The 19,695-nt window shown below is 43.8% G+C and overlaps 1 protein-coding gene across 3 annotated transcripts in view; it reads left to right on the top strand.

The window, feature by feature from the left end:
* The window catches only part of RNASEH2A (ribonuclease H2 subunit A), a 91,182-nt gene extending 76,580 nt beyond the window's left edge, over positions 1–14,602 (top strand). For 2 of the 3 annotated variants that reach the window (XM_086959101.1, XM_086959100.1), the window contains exon 8: positions 8,045–8,644. In XM_086959101.1, coding sequence (XP_086815227.1) covers positions 8,045–8,189 — 145 coding nt within the window. In that variant the 3' untranslated portion in view covers positions 8,190–8,644. Of the gene's footprint in view, positions 1–8,044; positions 8,645–14,489 lie in introns of those variants that run through there. The other variant, XR_015309047.1, reaches the window with a different exon arrangement.
* The last annotated feature ends 5,093 nt before the right edge of the window (positions 14,603–19,695 follow it).

The following is a 19,695-nucleotide window of genomic DNA, read 5'->3' as shown; positions in this document are numbered from 1 at the left end:
GAGGACTATTAAGTCTGCGATACAGCACTCAGAACCATGCCAACATGAATATTCAATACAAGACCAACAGTAACCTTCTATTCCAATGCCTTTGTCTCTGGTTACCAATTTGCAAACTTTGCTCCAAGACTATTGTTGCAGATTTCTGCCACCTGCTCCTGCAACTCCTGTGCACCAAGGCTTTTGCAGATGCTGCAAACTCCTACACTGCTCCCTCAACCATCACAATTGCTTGAGGCACCTGTTGCCCCTCTACCAGAGTTGGCAGCTACCCTGGCTGATCTCCCCCATAGGTTCCCCCCCAAGCTGACAATGCTCTGTCTATGGACGAAAGACCGGTAAGAGGACAAAATATAAGAAACTACCTCGGTGCCCAATGAGTATAACAACAACTCTCATCCCCACTCCATCCCCACGAGCGGGGCATCAGTAGACTCTGCCAGAGGACATTGGCTGCTTTCATAATTTGATGGAGAAGGCAACCAAACAATTCGAACTTCCAATGCTCGCCAGACAAGCGGACTGTTTCCCCTGTGATTTTCAAGAACCTACCAAGAAATTGGTGAGGGCCATCTTGATGATAGATTTGTTTTTTAATTATTTTTTTATTTTGGGCAAGGTGGTCCTAAAGCCATGAACAACCTGGCTACGCTTTCAGCAGTCATCCCAAAATTAGCCCAAAAATACAAAAACCCTGATTACTCTCTAACTTGTCTAATTGGGCACCCGAAACCAGACTCCGTGGTATCCCAAGTGGCGCTCTAAGAACCCGTCCACACTAATTTCCTCCCCTCCAGATAGGGATGATTGTCGGTTTGATAATATTGGGAAGAAATTCTCCTCCAAGGCAGCCACGACAGTTAGAGTGGCAAACTCCCTGGCTATCTTCGGCCCTTTTGACAGCCAAATGAGGGCTATGTCCACTTACATTGCCATGGTACCAGAAGACGCCAAGCTGGAAGCTCGCAAAAGTTTACAGGAGTGTGAAAGAATATTGGCAGAGATGATCAACTGCGCCAGTGACGTCTCTTTTACTGGGTTTGGCAACTTGCTGGAGTGGCTGTTCTCCGCAAACAAGGATGGTTAAAATCCACTCCTTCCGCCCAGAGATCCAAAGTAAGATACTCAACTTGCCCTTTGATGGTGAATCGTTGTTTGGCACTTTGATAATGTGCTATGGTCCATCAAGGCTGACACAGATACAGCGATGTCCCTGAGGACTCTCCAGTATAGGAAGCAGCCCTTTCAAGGAGCAAAAGAAGATTATTCCTTTAGAGGTGGTGACCAATCCTACAGGCAACAGTATCAGTCCAGCCTGACACATTACCGTCCCCATTATGCACAACAGCTACAATACAGACCACCGCCAGTGGCTGCATATAAGCACTCAGACAGAGAAAAATGGTCTGCCTGCGGCAGAGATTCTAACAGAAAACAATGACCATAATTTAGTGGCGACTACCCCACACTCTTCACTAACCCGTATTGGAGGTTGAATTTCAAACCATCTTCATCAGTGGTTCAGCATAACATCCGACAAGCGAGTGTTCAAAGTGAGCACACACCCTGGAGTTTCTCTTATGACCTCCAAAATACCCCACAAACAGGACCACCTCTCACTCACTTAAAACAACTCCTGAATCAGATCTCAATCTTGATGAAGAATGGAGCAATAGAAGTGGTTCAAAACTTCAGAAAGGATTTGTATTCTACATTCATTTCTTTCTGATCCAAAAACCCTTTTTATTAATATGCTGGCCCCAGTAGCAGCCCATCCCGGGCAAAAAGTAGCCCAAGACTTTCCAAAGTTGTACGGTTGGCTCATAAGAGCTTTCTCACACCCACAAGTAGCAACAGCCACTTCCACATGCCTCACATTGTTCCACACTGTGTCTCACCGTCAACCATCAGATATCTCACTTAAACCCCACAATAACGTTGACTTTCTTGGGAGCATTCCTAGACACTGCAAAGCCAAGACTTTCCCTCCCAAGACAGGCATGTAAATATTTGACAATTCGCTCAGACTGTCCACAAAGTCAGCTTCTGTCCGGATCTACAATTCTTCATGAAAATGATTTCTTCCTGCATTACTCTTATTCCGAATTACAGGCAACAAATGCGCCCACTTCAAGAGGAACTGGACAAGCAGTGGCTCCAGGCGCGGGGGTCCTTCAACTTCATTCAAATAACTCAAGAATGTAAACAGCCATGTCTTTTTGGACACAAACTTTACATCTGTCCAGAGGTATCTCATATCTAACACAAATTCCAGACTATATCATAACCATGGATGCCTCCCTGGAAGTTTGGGGTACCCATCTCCAGGACTTATAAATAAGCTGCAAATGGAGTCCAGACGAAACAAAGCTCCACATCAATCAGCTGGTGCTCAAGGCTATCGCCTTAGCGCTAAAATTAATTCTCATCCAAGCAGTCATCGGTGCTCATATGCACTGACAATACCACTAGTAAGTTTTATCTCAACAAGCGCGGGGGAACATGCTCACCAGCACTTTCTCGTCAGGTGTAAGACATCTGGATCTGGGCTCTACAACATCGGATATCGCTCAAAGCAGAACATGTGCCAGGAGTTTTCCAACATCCTCGCAGACTCTCTATGCAGGACCAGTATCCCTTACCACGAGTGGGAGCTAGACCAGTACATTCTGGACAGTCTTTTCCACTGGTAGGGCAAGCCAAACTTGGACCTAATTGTTACGAAGGAGAACAAGACATGGTCATCTTTTGCACCCATTCTTTGCAAGTTGGCATCCCCAAGAGGGATCATGGGGGAATCTTTTTTAATGAGCTGGTCAGGAATCTATGCTTAATCTCTTCCTTTGATCCAAAGGGTGCTCAGCAAACTGAAGAGAGAACCTCGCCGACTTCTCCTTATAGCTCCCAAGTGGCCTAGAAGTTGTGGTTCACGGAGCTCCTGCTCCTCTGGGAACAACCTGATGTCAAGCTCAAACCGATACCAATGTTGCTGACCATGAGCCATCATCCCACCCAGATATCCCAACACTCATCGGCCTGCTTCAATGAGTCCTCCATGGTAAACATTCCGTCAACCTGCAGGGAAATCTTTGCCAAAACAAGAGTGGACACACAGAGCGGGATTTGTAAACTCAAGTGGAAATGCTTTTGCCGTTGGTGTGTGGGCTCTAAGGTCCACCCGCTCTCATCACCGCCGGAGCACATCCTCCTATATCTACTCCAACCAGCAAGATCCGGCTTGACTCATTTTTCCATCCGAGTGCACTTGGCAGCAATTTCCAGGTTTCGGTGATCCAGTAAAGCATCTTCTTGTGGTCAAGTCGAATTGTAAAACTATTTCTCAAGGGCGTATTTAGGACTTTTCCTCCAGTAAGAAAAGGTCCGCCATAGTGATACCTGAATGTGGTGCTGGGACACCTCATGAAATCACCATTAGAACCCATTCACAAGGCAGAATTGAAGTACCTTACTTGGAAGACTGTACTTCTGGTTACTCTCACATCTGCCAACAGAGTAAGTGACTTTCAGGCATTTACCATTAAGGAACCTTTCCTTCAATTAAAGTCAGTCAGTGTAATACTTCAGACCAATCATAAGTTAGTTCCCAAGGTGCCGTCAAACATCCACTTGAACGAGCTAGTGATTCTAGGAGCATGCTTCCCAAATCCTCAAACGGTTGCAGAAAAATCCTACATTTTCTAGACGTCCAGCAATGTCTCAAATTTCTCTTACAGAGAACCCATCAAATCCGAAAAGCGGACAGATTGTTTTTGGCTTACGGTGGTATCAGATAAGGTCTCCTTTCTGAGTATCTTTCACAGACATCTGTTTGAGACCGTGAATACACAGCTTGAACCCTGCTGTCTTAGGAGGTGAAATATTTCCTGGTAAAACTTCCACAAAAAAGGCTCTTCAAAAGTCCAAAAAGTAGCTGTGGATCTGCATCTGAAGGTGTGGAAAAGAACCAACACCAGCTTCTTACAAGCCTCCTTCGCTATTGTTATGTGGAGGGTGGCAGAAGTACCAGGTCTACAACTCCCTACTAAGGAGATGAAGACTAATGTTCTGACCAAGATATTCCAGCCTTATCAAATGCCTACAGAACTTGTATTACCACTCAATGAGGCTCTCAAGGACCGCCTGTTGGGTACTTGGGCAAAATCATGTTCGGGACCACCAGGTAATGAGCAGCCCGCTCAGCACTCTAGACTGGCCCTGGGCTGCTGACTTTCTTACACAACATCCCACGCCAGAGAGCTTGGTGGTGCAAGTGTCCACCAGTAAGTTTAATACCAACTCCTTTCCCACCACTCTGCATGATTGGGAGTCCAAGAGAACAGTCTTTTGGGCATCTTTCCTCCACGACTCCTGCTCTGCAATCCGAGAATGCCAGCTGGCTCCTAGGCTGCTATTCCATTGCCCTAGGGGTGGTCCACATCTTACTAATAGAGCCAGACGACTTCTGGGTGTGCTTGAACTAAGCTATCCAGGATGGCAATGGGTCAGCTAAATTTATATTTGCTCAGGCTTGAACATGACAGATTGCTCAGTCCAAGTGATGGGTCCAAGTGTGACGCTTCAGGGCCACTCCTGGATGAGGTCTCTGGGCTTCTCTGAAGATGTTCAAGCATCCCTGATCCACATACCATGTGATGGCTCTCACTTTTTTTGCAAGAAAGCTGACTTCCCCTGGCCCATTTTATGGAAGCAGGACCACAGCACATTCCATAGGCCGGTTTGCCCCACAGAGACAGTTACAGCAGAAATGTCACTGCTTTCCGAGTTACGGTAGGCGTTTCCAATACTACCAACGTCCGGCTCCGCCACCAGCCCAACAGGTCTCAGAGCCTTCTGTGATCCAATATTTGCTGTATAGCCAACGGATGCCTACCTATCTGTTTTGCAGCTGGAGGTGCAGGCCCTTTTTTGCATAAGGGACCTTGGAGAGGGGTTCAGCTTCAGAAGTAGGAGCTGGGTGTTACTCCAGCTCCTTCCTGGTTATGAAGGAGGACAGATGCCTTCATCCTATTTTAGATCTCCGCACTTTCAACATCTTCCTGTGGAAGGACAAATTCAAGATATTCATGCTAGCCCACGTCCTGTAGTGATAGACCCCAGAAACGTAATGGTGACATTGGACATGCTGGGCGTTTATTTCCATATCCAGTCTTGCCGGCCCATAGGCACTACCTGTGATCCGCAGTGGGCCAGGAGTATTTTCAGTTTGCAGTGCTCCCTTTCGGACTCGCCAGAGCCCCTCGAGTGCTCACCAAAGTGATGGTCACAGCAAACCGATGGAGGTTTGGGGGGGGTGGGGCGGGGGGGGGGGGCGTTCTTCCATTAGATCGATGGCAGTCTGTTGAATACAGGCTCCAGTTGTAAATCACTATCAGATGATGGCAAACCTCCTATCATTAATGTTCGTTATCAACATGCAGGCAAATGCAGGACATTCAGGCTATGATCCCAATATATCTGCCTCTGTGCTGGATCTCTGTGCAGAGGACTAGGAGGCTGCTGGAAGTTCTAGCCGCCTGCATCATGCAGGTTAAATATTCTAGTTGGCATTTGTTGGCCTGCAGTATGACCTGATGTCCCCATGGGTGCAGCACGAGGAGAATCTGTGAGATTGTATACCGATTTTAGAGGAGACTGCAAACAATCTGCAGGGGTGGCTGTTGGACTGCAAGGGGGTCAGTGCAGACCCCTCACCTTACCCCACTCGGATGTGACAGTGTTTATGTATTTACTGCTTCTGGGTTGGGGAGGCCATCTGGGAGATTTAGCCTTGTTAAATATGGTAATGTGTACATTTTTCTTTGAGTAGTGGTGGAGTTTCCTAGTGTAACCTGCTCCCATGTGTCTGAATATTGTAGGCTTGGTCCTTTGCCTCACAGAGTGGCAGTTTCATTCCATCTCTAAGCTGACAATAACCAAACATGTATCAGAATATCAAACCATTACTCCATCCTCAAGTTTTTACATGGAAAACCTAACGGAATGGACGAGTGTTTTCTCCCTTAAACTTAATCCCTCTAAAATTTAATTCCTCCCACTTCACAACATTCCTACCACAATTCAATTCTAGCTTCAGAATCTTACTGACCTCCTCTTCACACCAACTCTGGTACCCTGTGCTAAATCTTTAGGCTTCACTCTTGACTAGCCTAAATCCATGGAAAAATGCTTCTTCAATCGAACCAAAACTGCATGTTTGCAACTATGCCTTCTTTGGATAATCCAGCCCTATATCTCACCCGACGATCTTGATACCACGGTCTAAACCTTGTTGGCTTCAGTGGCATACTTGAAGGCCTTCCTGAGGATAATCATGTCCCCAGCCAGGCACGGTACATATGGCTGCACAACTTGTTCAAGGCACAGAAAAAAGATCACACCCTGAAAGACCTCTGTTTGTTACTTTAGATGCTAGATTACCTTTTAAAATGGCTTGCATCACCCACAAAGCCATACTCCTCTCTGTCTACCTATCTGAAAACCAAACTCGGGGCTTGCAGAGTGAAGAGAAGTACTAGGAATTAACTGCCTGATTCTGGAAATTCTTAAAATAAAATCTTAGACATTGACCCGGTCCTTCTTGAGTTTGGCCTCTAGACTATGGAATGTCCTTCCTGAAGACCTGAGGACCAATAATCACTGTCTCTGCTTCAGAAGGAACTTGAAAATGGTTGTCTTAAGGATGTCCGTAAATTCTTTCTCGCGGACAGTCTCTGCTCTTCTCGATTCAATGCTGACCATGTTTTTCCCCTGCTAATCTAACTCATTCATTATACTGTAATCTGGTTTCCTGTAAAAAGCTCTACTGCCCTTGTGGGTAGGTCTGCACTGTTTACGTATTATATCTAAATCGCCAAAATCGAAATGTAGCCCAGGTGAGAGGATTTTACTGTACCTAAAACTTTTAAATATTATAATACAGAGGTCAGTTGTACCCAGTTGATTGTTTTGATACCTAACTAATATTGAATTAAACGATAATTGAGGAGGCAGCTATCTATTCTTTTTGTCAAAATATATGGCAAGCAAGTACGTTTCTTGCTTGTTAGTTGAAGTATGTTTAGTTTGCTCCAGGTCAATATACTTTTATGCTCCTCAATCCTGTACCAGTAAAGAGTGAAGAAACGTGTGCATCGAAGCATTAAAGCATATCTCTGGCATTTTTTAGCGCTGGACTAAAATGCTCTTTTGTTTTCGACCAGAAAACTGGACCTTGATTTGTTGAAAACAACTTCTGAGCTGTGCTCCTCTGGCCAGCTATGTGATAACTGCCCTTCTCATACTGGTTCTAAATGATCTAGCAAATAATCTTGCAAGATTCTCCCACTTGTTAAAGCTACATCTTTCAACCAGTGGCGCTTGGCTTATCAACCCTGGAAGAATTAATGCCTGCGTCTGCTGGTAAATTTTAACCTGCAGGTTACATGGTGAACAGGGCAGCCTGCTCATTACCTTAAAACCTATTTAACCAGTTCATATCAGCCCTGTAGGATTTTTTCTTTTTTGCAATTTGTATCTTGTGCATAATGGTTAAATTCATATTTCCTGTCTGCTGCAGTTTTACAGAAGTTACATTAGAATTATGCAGGTTTTTGGTCAAAAAGAATGGGGCGCCTTTGTGCAATACGAGATGGATTGTTTTCTTGCATGAACCACCAAATAGCGGAACTGTGTACCAGTCAAGCACCCCTTCCTTTTTCTTTTAGTTAAAAATGTCAAGTGTTAGGACCTTTTGAATTATTCTTAAATGTTTGTGGGGTGAGATGGGAGGGCCTTTGGTTAGTTGTGGCTTCCTGTGATGATTTACATCATGTCTGGTCTTGCACACTGGTGGTCAGTTTGAAAAGGCCAGTAATTAAAGTCTACATGTTCTACTTGCCCCACATCCAGCCCCCATTTTCTGTAGGCCGCAAAGAGATATTCTTTCCCATAGTTGAGTGCACATTAACACCCTCAGGAGTGCATATGCTTTCAGCATCTGCCCATGTGTTTTTTTGACTTTGCTTTTTTTCCGGTCTCTGGGCAGGGATGACAGCGACGAGGAAGACGATAAGGAGACCAAGAAGAAAGCTGCTGCCATGCTCTCGTACTTCGGTAAGAAGGACACTGTTAAACGGCAGCCACACCGCTTCTTTCACGAGAGGAAGTTGGAGGCAGTGTCTGATCTGTGAGTGTCCACTGTCCCCTTCACTACATCACTGACCCATGCATCCTGGAGCGGAAGAATTTGGTATTACAGTGCTGTGTCATCAACTGCTGCACCTGGTCGACTGTAATACTGGAAGATGTTTGATCACACAGACAAGCTCATGTCTGAGAACTGTGGCCAGTGGGTATCCTGGAATCAAAGCATAAGCCAGTGCTTCCCATTGAAATGGGTGTGCATCCAGGACTTTGGCATTGACATGTAGGACTTTAATAAGTAAAATGCATATGACCCAAATAATTGAACTGTTTGAGGTGGTCTGTCAGCAGTGTGGTTTGAGCACCAACAACCTGAAGGGTGAGAAATGATTTTATTGTCTTCCGATGCAGATACGGACATCTTCCTGTCAAGATTCTCATTAAAATTGTACCTATTCACTGGTTTTATGTGCTTTTGAACTAAAATTGTCATTTGCATATCCTTTATTTTTTATTTTATTTTAATTTTATTCGATTTTATATAGCGTGAACTTTACCCGAAGGTGTCAGAGCGCTTTACATAAGAACCAGTTGCAAAACATAAGGACTTAGGATTACATGCGTTACATAAAAGATACACACAGAAAAAAATTGCAAATGTACAAGATGTAAAGTCACACAAAGAAGAGACTGGTGATTATAGTTATCTCAATATACATAGGGAAGGGATATGAATGGATATACTCTAAGAGTCGCATAGGAATGGTAGAGAGTACAAAGGTCTACTGCATATACTAGTGATTAGAGTTATCTCTGACTAAATTTGAGGTCTCGGAGGGTAACCAAAAGGCGATTCGTGACCGGTTCGACCTATTGGAATCTAAATTAGACAATGTTATCACCCGGACCGGTAAACTGGAACTGGAAGTGGAAGCCCTAACTAAATCTGTCCAGGGGAACTCAAAAGATATCGAAATGCTGAAAATACAGAATAGATCTTTGGCCTCGGACGTGGAGAGGCTGGAAACCCAAGCTCAAAGGAACAACCTGAGAATCTTAAAAATACCAGAGGGAGCGGAGTTGGAGGACATTAAGGGGCTTGTCTGGAATCTGTTAAGAGACGGTGTCCTAAAAGACCGTCCAGATATTGACTTGGAGGCTGAAATTCAACGGGTACATAGAGACCCCTTCAAGTTACACACAGACAGAAAGGCGCCAAGGAAAATTTTAGTGAATTTTCAGACTTTTAATATCAAAGAATTAATCTTGGGGAGAAGTCTTTCTAAATCTGACCTTCACTATCGGGCAATCCCATATCTCATATCTCATTAGATCTGATATAGGAGGGAGAACAGCCCAGAGGCAGTGGGAGTTAGGTACCAGAATGCCAGAACTAAGATCATTGGGAGCCCAAGTACAAATGAAATTCCCTGCTCTTCTAAAGATCATGTGGAACAATAAAATGTACAACTTTACTCAGACCACGGATGTGGAAGATCTTTTAACTTTGATGAGACAGAAGTGACGGTAGGGGGAAATGAAACCCGGTAAACCAGGAGTTAGAGGGGGGGTGAGGCATGGAATAAAGAAGGTATAAATATTGGAGGTAGAACAGGCCACACTGGGACATACAGGGGTACGTGGGACACATGGAGCCTACGTAATTAATAGGAATAATGGAGAAAAGAAAGGAACAGTAAAGGGAAATAAATAAATACATTTTAACTCTAAAATAATAACTTAATCACGTAGCACTTAACCCTAATTTGTCACGTAACACTTGTACACTAAATTTTCTTATAGTTGGTACCATAATAAAATACCCCGCTGATGTATGTAGACTCAAAGGCAGTTCCCCAGGAGCCCTAAAGGCGGTCTTCATCGTCGGGTATGTTGGGGGGGTTCCTCAGGGGAGGGATAGGGGTGGGGTGTTGGGTGGTGGGTGAAAAAGCAAAAAAAATAGTCCTCATGTATAGGAAAAATCACAAGCCTAGGATGGGAGATAACGCAGAGTATGGTCATGAGTAGGTCAATAAGTATTAAAACCCTCTCCTGGAATGTGAATGGTATGGGTGAAAGGAGGAAACAATCTAGGGTCTGTGAATTTTTAAGAAATACCGATGCCCACCTCATGTTATTACAAGAGACGCACCTTGAGTTGAACGTATGTAAGCCACTCTTTGAGAAACTGGGGTGGGTGCAGGAAATAGTGTGTTCCAGACAGAAGGGGGCAACTAGGGGGGTTGCGATAATTGTTAGGGCAAATAGGGGGATAAGGCTGATAAAGACTGAAACAGACCAAACTGGTAGATGGATTGTGGCGGCCATTTCTATTCATAGCATCCACTACACATGTGCAGTTTATTACAGCCCAAATGTCGACGATCCTGGTCCTCTTTTGAAATTGACAGCAGGCCTACTAGAGACCCCAGGTCCTGTGATTTGGGGGGGGAGGGGGGGGATTTTAATCTGATTTTTGATTATAATTTGGATAGGACCTCAAAGGCTAAATACCATGCCCCTACTAAATCACTTTCTGTCCTGGGATCTATGATGAAAGACTTTAATTTGTTGGATGTTTGGAGGGCTAAATTTGGTTCTACTAGGGGGTTCACATTTTATAGTAAGAAATATAAACACTACTCGAGAATAGATTACTTCCTGGTAGACCAATATTTGCTCACAGACCTAACCTCTCTTTCCCATACCCCAGTAGGGATATCAGATCATGTGGTAGTTGAAATGGTTTTTTCATTAAGTTCTAAGGACACTACTTTTAGAGGATCAAGTAAAAGTAGAAGTGAGAGAAAAAACAATCAAATTTCTAAATATTAACAGTGGCTCCTCTACCATTCAGATTGTGTGGGAATCTTATAAGGCTTTTTTACGAGGCATGTTGAGTTCTCTAATGGCTCACAATAGGAAGATAATTTTAAAAAAAAGCAGGACGATTTGAAAGCAATTATTGAAAAAGACTGAATTACAAGTGGCCATTGTTTCAGATAGAGATAAGATTTCTGAATTGGAAAAGGAGCTTTTCGAACTACAACTATCTCTTAAAATCAGTGATGAAAAGACCATTAGGAAAAAATGGGAAACTAGTAAGCTGAAGAATTTTGAGTATGGGGAGAAATGCGGGGCCCTTCTTGCTTGGAAGCCAGAGAGGAAAGATCCAGGAAGAATATTAACGTTTTAACACGAAGGGAGACCAGTATATCAATTATGGAAGATGGGGACATCCGGGAGGAAGCTTGAGGGTTTATGCAAGGTCTATATACGAAAGATAAGAGTGTTGAGATAGAGGAAGCTCAGTCTTGGTTAAGTCAGAGAAATTTACCCCAAATTTCTGAAATAGACAGGAAGTATTTAGAGAGTGAGATTATGGAAGAGGAAGTAATAGCTCAACTCAAGAAAAGGAAGCGGGGGAAAGCGGCGGGCCCAGATGGGTTACCAAGTGAAGTCTATACTGATTATTCAGAGCAATTGGTACCTGTGCTTACTTTACTTTTTAATCATTTATTGATCCACGGTCACAGCATCCCCCCTACTTGGGCTGAAGCTACGATTACTCTTATCGCATAACCCAATAAGGACCCCAAAAAAATCGAGTCCTATAGGCCCATCTCTCTTTTGAATTCAGATTTGAAGCTTTACTCGGGGATCCTGGCAACTAGGCTTGCCAAAACTGTAAAATCTATAATTCACCCGGACCAAAGAGGGTTTATCCCGAGGAGGCAGCTGAATGAGCTAACCTTCTAGGTGATTGGAGCCATAGATTACGCTGAAGACAGAGGGCTGCCGTTAGCTTTAATTGCGATAGACGCGGCTAAGGCCTTTGACCAGGTAAACTGGAAATACCTGTGGGCTACTATGGCTGGGTTCGGGTTTCCTCCAATCTTTATAGAGGGAATTAAATCTTTATATCAGGATCCTAGAGCCAAAGTTTTGGTTAATAATGGCCTGTCCGACTGGTTTCAAATATCCCGTGGCACGAGACAGGGCTGCCCCTTATCCCCCCTTTTGTTTGACATTTATATTGAGCCTTTTGTTTGTCGTATTAGGGCTGATCATGTAATTCAACCTTTTAGAATAGCAGACCTAGAGCTTAAGGCCGCTCTGTATTCTGACGACCTTCTTTTATATACCTCCAATCACGCGGACGCCATACCTAGGCTGTTTCATCTAGCGGAGGAATTCGGAAGGCTTTCGGGATACCAAATAAATAGGGAGAAGACCGAAATAATGGGTTGGAATAACAGCACGCCTATACAAGATGTAAAATATAAAACGAGGTACTTGGGAATCAATTCAACTCATGAACTGAAAAATATACCGAAAATTAGTTGGCAGTTAGTAGCAAAAGAAATTACAAAAACATTAACAAGATGGGGTAGTCTGCCATTAAATATTTACTGACGAGTTAACCTCATCAAAATGTCTATACTCCCTAAATTAACGTTTCTTTATAATTCTATCCCCCTATCATTTCCACAGAAAGAGATTAAGAGCCTTCAAGGTAAGATCGGCTCCTTCATCTGGGCATGTAAATCTCCCATGATAGCCTGGAAAAAGCTAAGGAGGGGGTTAAAAATCAGGGGTTTAGCCATACCAGACCTACTCATGTATTGTCATGCTTTTCATTTTAAAAATTTTAGATTATTGTCCAACAAATTGGACTCAACTTCGCAGGGCCCCCTATTCCAGGCATTGCTCAATGAATTACCACAGGGACAGGAGTTTTTCCTATTCAAATTTGGCGACCAGAAATACTATAAAAAAGTCTGCCTGAAGATCCTACAGACGGCCCTTAGGAATTGGGTATATGTCCGGAGAGCTTTGGGAATCCCATATTACCATACAAATGCCCCAGTTTGGGACTCCCCGGGCACTCCGGAGTGCTTTCAGGACCAGCTGTCCCAGTCTTTAAAAACAGCTGGTGTGAGGAGATGGGGAGATCTCTGGGGCAACTCTGGTCTTATGGATTGGGATTCTTTAGTGTCACTCACAAATGGATCTTTAACGAGATTTAAGTTTTACCAACTTTCCGCCTGGTGGTCAAGACAGACGTTACAGCGAGAGAGGAACCCTGAGATCCTTGATTCTGTCTGCAGGGGAGGAGGGTGGAAACGAGAGGTTTCATTTTGGTATAAGGCATTAATGGGGGCAACAGAAATGTTAAACTGAGCTGACGAGTCTTTGGGGTAATTTGATATCAGATAGTCCTGAAGTAACTAGTACGATCTGGACAGATTCTTTCTCCTTGTCCCAGAGCCTAATAAAACCAGCCAATCTAAGGAGAAACCATCTGTACACGGTCTATTGGGTGTACTGGACCCCGGCTAAACTGTCCAGGGTCACATTTGAGAATTATTGTTGCCCACGCTGTAAACTCCTGGCAGCCGACGATATACATATAGTCCTAGAATGTCCAAAGATTCTGGAATACTGGAAGGAGATCGTGGACTCCCTGGGGAAGGTTTTAACAACCACTATTATATGCTCTCCGAGGTTAGTTTTTTTTTTGGATTACCACCTGCTACAACGTTAATAAATATTCCTCACAATTTATATTCTATGTGATGGTTATAGCAAGGAGAGAGATCTGTAAAGAATGGAAGTCAGCGGCCCCTCCCAGGTTTACTGATTGTTTACGAAACATCATAGAAGTCAGTAAAATGGACATGGCGTGCCAAGTAGAGAACACAGACAATGTGTGGTCGGAACTGGTGGCCTGGTTGTCGATATAACGGTCCGATGATTATGCCAGAGGTTTGTGTTGGTCCTGCCCTCCACATGTCCGAGGTATTCCATCATAGGACAGGGGAGTTGGACAAGGAAACAGCCTACCTCCGGGTGACCCCTGACTGCCACACATTTAGTCCAGGGCGGTATCAATTTTGACAATGTGAAAGGCATACGGGGTTCCCATCTAGAGTATATACTGGTGGCATATATGAGGACACAAAAAAAAAAGGACACTGTTAAACGGCAGCCACACCGCTTCTTTCACGAGAGGAAGTTGGAGGCAGTGTCTGATCTGTGAGTGTCCACTGTCCCCTTCACTACATCACTGACCCATGCATCCTGGAGCGGAAGAATTTGGTATTACAGTGCTGCGTCATCAACTGCTGCACTTGGTCGACTGTAATACTGGAAGATGTTTGATCACACTGACAAGCTCATGTCTGAGAACTGTGGCCAGTGGGTATCCTGGAATCAAAGCATAAGCCAGTGCTTCCCTTTGAAATGGGTGTGCATCCAGGACTTTGGCATTGACATGTAGGACTTTAATAAGTAAAATGCATATGACCCAAATAATTGAACTGTTTGAGGTGGTCTGTCAGCAGTGTGGTTTGAGCACCAACAACCTGAAGGGTGAGACATGATTTTATTGTGTTCCGATGCAGATACGGACATCTTCCTGTCAAGATTCTCATTAAAATTGTACCTATTCACTGGTTTTATGTGCAATTGAACTAAAATTGTCATTTGCATATCCTTTATTTTTTATTTTAATTTAATTTTATGCGATTTTATTTAGTGCGAACTTTACCCGAAGGTGTCAGAGCGCTTTACATAAGAACCAGTTGCAAAACATAAGGACTTAGGAATACATGCGTTACATAAAAGATACACACAGAAAAAGATTGCAAATGTACAAGATGTAAAGTCACACAAAGAAGAGACTGGTGATTAGTTATCTCAATATACATAGGGAAGGGATATGAATGGATATACTCTAAGAGTCACATAGGAATGGTAGAGAGTACAAAGGTCTACTGCATATACTAGTGATTAGAGTTATCTCTATATACAGAAAAGCAGAGTCCCATTTAGTGGGGTTGGAGGGGGATGCAGTCCCAGCACCACGGGAGGGGCAGAGAAGGGCAGGAAAGTGAGACAAACGAGAGAGGGAAGCAGATAGTAATGAGTAAGACAGTGAGGAGTGTGTCAGAGGCAACAGGAGAGACAATAGAAAGGTCTCTAGGTCAGAGGGGGAGGTCCGAGATCGCTAAAATGGCAGAGGAGAAAGGTAGTAGAAGAAGAAGCGAGTCAAAAAAGAAAATGACTGGGAGCATAAAGGTCCAAGTCCGAAAGTCCAGGTAGAGGGCTGCCATAGCCAGCAAGTCTGGGGGGAGAAAGGCAGTCCGTAGCAAAGTCATAGCCTCATCGTCCATGAGGAGTTCAATCCGGAGACCAGGGATCAGGGAAGAAATACCACAGGTGCCAAGGCAGCTGAACGCAGAGCGGGAGGCAGCAAAGTCTAGAACAAAGTTTAAAGGGAAGGAGGAGGGGGCCTCTCACCAGAGCCCAGTTAAACACGATGTGGGTGGTGGCGTTGTGCGTGGGGGGCACGGCGCAGCTAAAAGCAGGCTCTTGGTGGTCCGATAGTCCCTTAGTCTGCCCCTGAACTGACCTGGTGAGCTCCGGGGGAGCTTGTTATGGGGGACACTTTGCTGTGCCAATAAATGTATTTAATTGCTGGGAAAAAGCTTAATAAAATGTTCCTATACATGTGCTTTTCTGAAGATAGTTTTGGAAGCAAGGGACAGTGGTGCTGTATGATCAGTTGCTCGCATCTGATAGCAATATCAGTAATACTCTGTATAGTTTGCTTGTCTTAATAATTTCTTTCCACCATGTAAGTATTTTGAACTTGTTTAGTGGCGCATCCATCTTGATTCATAAAACATTTCCCCCATGTACTGCTAAAGACTTTGGTAGATATGGAGGGTTGTTATGTGTTCTCCAAATTAAAGATTAACAGAAAGGTACTATGCATAGGTTCAGTGTATGCACCCACTGGTTCAAAGCGTGCCTTCCTTCAACTCACCTGAGTATTGACAGAGATAGATATCAACATCCTGGTAGGCGGGGATTGGAACCTGGTCAGGGATGTGGTCTTAGACCATGCCGGTCCAATTAGTGTATCCAATAATGCGGATACAGGCCTCCTAGGAGATTTTGGGGCTGATCATGGCCTTTGCGACGTGTAGCAGCTATTACATTAGATGGTCCGAGATTAAACTTTTTGGTCCACGGTTCATGGTAGGCAATCACAATTAGATATCTTTCCCGTTGGCCCATCCTTTACTTCCCATTCTCTACAAGACCTCAAAATTAGAGGTTGCACTTTCTGACCATTCCCCTAGAGGTTGGTCTGGGTCTGTCGCAGCCAATTCGCAAGTTCTGGTGTCTCAACATATCCCAATACAACCACCCGGTGGGCAAGTCCCAGCTTAAAGCCATGTGTATACTTATCTGGAGAACAATGATAGTTCAGTTGACTCTGCCCTGACAATGTTGGCGGCGGAGGGGACCATCAGGGGGCAGCTGATGAGAGATGTAGCCCTTTCCAGCAAGTAGAGGGAGGAGCATCTGGCACTAGAGGCGGATTTAGCCTGTCTCACGAGTGCCTACAAAGCCTGCCCTTCCGATATTAAGAGGTGCAGCATTGAGAAGACACGCATAGACCTCAGGACCCTCTTTACCGCCAATACAGAGTATGCATTACAGAAGTTGAAATGCATGCTTTATGAACAGGGAGAAATGACGGTACGGCTACTATCGGCGCAACTCTGACGGAAATGGGAAAGGCCATTCCTGCTGAAGAAATCTGAACCTCCTAAAGGGTTCACAGATACACCTGGTTCTTTTAAACCAACAAAGAGATTGGCACAGACTCTGTCATATAAAGAAATCATATTTATTAACCTCAGATGAGGGGGTCTACGTCACACAGTACCCTCAGGCCACTGTAGGAGGCATTCTAAGGAGTACTGAGAACATGGGCCTTATATATGCAGAGTTTTACATAGTCAGCATAAAACCAAGTGGGGGGTCCTGGCTCATAACAGCATGCTTACTGACTAATATAGCTATACAAAATGTGCTTGCTCAACTAAGTGGGATTAGAGACATTTCTCCTTGTATCAGCAAGAATAGCCTGACAGTTATATACTAGGAGCAGGTGCATTCTACTAGCTAGGCCCTTCTGAGCATGTGCAAGGCTCTGGAAGAGGGAAAAAACACATGGCAAGCACATGGCTAACTAAGATGGCTGCCAAGTACAAAATGGCTTTCAGATCATGCTAACTGCGATCTCTGCAATCTTTAACAGATAGTTCTTTTAGCATGAGCCTAAGACATTCCTATGAGCCAGTAGGAACATAGAAAATATTTTGCACATTTATTCTCATAAATGTATCAATATCCTAATTCATTGCTAGGTGGGCATTTTTCATTCTAAACATTTCATTAAGCGGGTATGTATAAAGAGTACAAAGGGAACAAAGCATTGGGTCATAATTAACATACAGATAGCAGGAGAGAGTAATGACTATTATCACAAACTGAATTATCAATTTTTTCCAGCCCTAATCAAAAAGCAAATCCTAGAACCATGTAGTCCAGTTCTATGTAAAGAACATTTTCAGGGTTCCTATGCATTTCAGTGACCATCCATTTCAATTTCAGAATAGACAACAGTACATATCTAATAAAAACATTTTCAATAGACTTTTGCAGTGTTCCTTTTATAAGGGCTAGAGTATAAATTAATATTTTCAAAAAATAATCCTGGCTCCAGGGGACCAGGAGGACCACACAGGGTCATAGGAATTAGGAAGAAGAGCTGCAAAGGGCTGCTCCTCCTCAAAAATGGGACGTCCAAAGGGCTACATTATTAACAAAAAAGAAGTCCTTGGGGAAATTGAAGCCGCTGTACAACCAGCCAGAGGGGAGTCTTCTCCCTGTGTCCGTTTGAGCCTCGCCGGCAGACTCTCGTTTCCACAGTGGAGCTGCACAACTCGCAACTCAAGAATCACAGCCCAGTTTCAAGGGGAACGTTTTTTCTTTCAGGATAGGGCAATCACCCCCCAGGGCAAATGCCCTCAGCGATCCTGTCCAGTGTATCAGGCAGTCCACCAGTTTTCTTCACTTCAGTCGAATAGGCACCAGAGACCCAGCACCTGTACCCTAAACTCAAGTCCTTCCCTAACTCCTGTATTGCTCTATTGGCGCACTGTTCTTTTGTTGGGGCCACAAATTATCCAGTATGCCCAGGCACTCTTGATCAACAAACAAAGGTGCAAACTTGCATTTACTTTGGGACCAGGATTCAGAGGCCTGATGCTGGGATCTCTGAAGCCAACCAAAAGGGGCCACCTCAAGCAAAAAAAACCTCCTCACCGTTTCGGTCGGTCTGTGACTCTCAGCTGGGCATCAAAAACTTGATCCACGATTTCTCCTTTCTGATTTGTGACCCCGTCTTTTGCCCAAGACAGTGGCAGTGGTACACACTTCACATTCCCGTGCTTCTGCCTTCACTGAGGTCCTAGTTGCCAGCAACGCCTGTACTGGTCACTTTCACCTTGGCTACAAGCTGGACTGGTGCTGACTCCCCAGGCTGGATCTGATGTCCGGGCCCCTCTGGGAATGGTTGTAAGGCAGCAAATATCTATTGGTGGACAAAACAAAAGGTCTTTAGACAAGGCACAGAAGTAATCTATCAACAGAGAGGATAGTCTCCGAATACTTCCTAGTCTTGGGACGCCCCATATATTAGCACGGCAGCCCAAGAACCACTTCATCTATCTGAGAGTAAAAAAACCTGGACCTATTACTCTATTTGAAGCAGCTAAGGAAGTCTGTGTTCATTTACTAAATTCTGAGGAAAAGAGAAAAATAATACAGACATACCCTAAATCCTTACATCTGTGTATTCCTATATTAATAATCTGAAGACCCTCAAGAAAAAGGAAATGTTCTACACTTTTACTCATAGACTTTGCATAACTTTTACAAGACTTGTCTACAAGACTGCAGACACTTTTAAAATGATTTCTCTTAATAAAAGCACCTACATTGTACGCTTAGGACCATGCTCTCATATTATAGGTGCAGCAGGAAAATCTAAAACATTCTAATTTAACAGGGATTCTTATTACTTAAAGAACTAAAAGCTTCAACATAGTGGGTACATTTTCTCCAGCGGAACATGTTGTGACAAACTCCTATAGAAAAATATTTTCTTCAAAAATGTTTGCTAAGGATCACATGGGCGTCTTTCCTGCATTCTACTTTTCACAATCCAAACTATGCAACATCAGCTCTAATAAGGACTGTCAGTTTATTTACACAGACTAGCTAGTAATAATGGTGTTATCACCTGAGAATTTTAAAACAAAAGCTACCCACATCTAGTTCCCCTTAAAGGTCAAATAAGGGAACCGCAATCTAGACTACTCATCCGTTCATAATTTCATCACACAGGATGGGCAGTAGCATAGCATATTTATATATTAATTTTATTAATGCTGACAATTTTAAAACCGTATTACTGAATAGCCAATTAAATGTGTCATGGCTGTTTTACAGACCGCTTAGACAGGCTCAAAAGAGATTGAGAAAAAGAAAGAGAAAACCTAAATTTGCCTACCCTTAATTTGTAGAGGAGCTAGCCTCCTTCCCCCATTTCGACAATAGGAAAACCTTAAACAGGTTTTACTTCTGTCAACACTATCCACTTCTATTTGTGGCAGCGGGGCACAA

This window comes from Lissotriton vulgaris, chromosome 1_1, assembly GCF_964263255.1.
Source record: "Lissotriton vulgaris chromosome 1_1, aLisVul1.2, whole genome shotgun sequence".
Classification (NCBI taxonomy): Eukaryota; Metazoa; Chordata; class Amphibia; order Caudata; family Salamandridae; genus Lissotriton; species Lissotriton vulgaris.
Note: the sequence above shows the minus strand (reverse complement) of the source record. Positions and strands in the feature narration are given on the sequence as shown.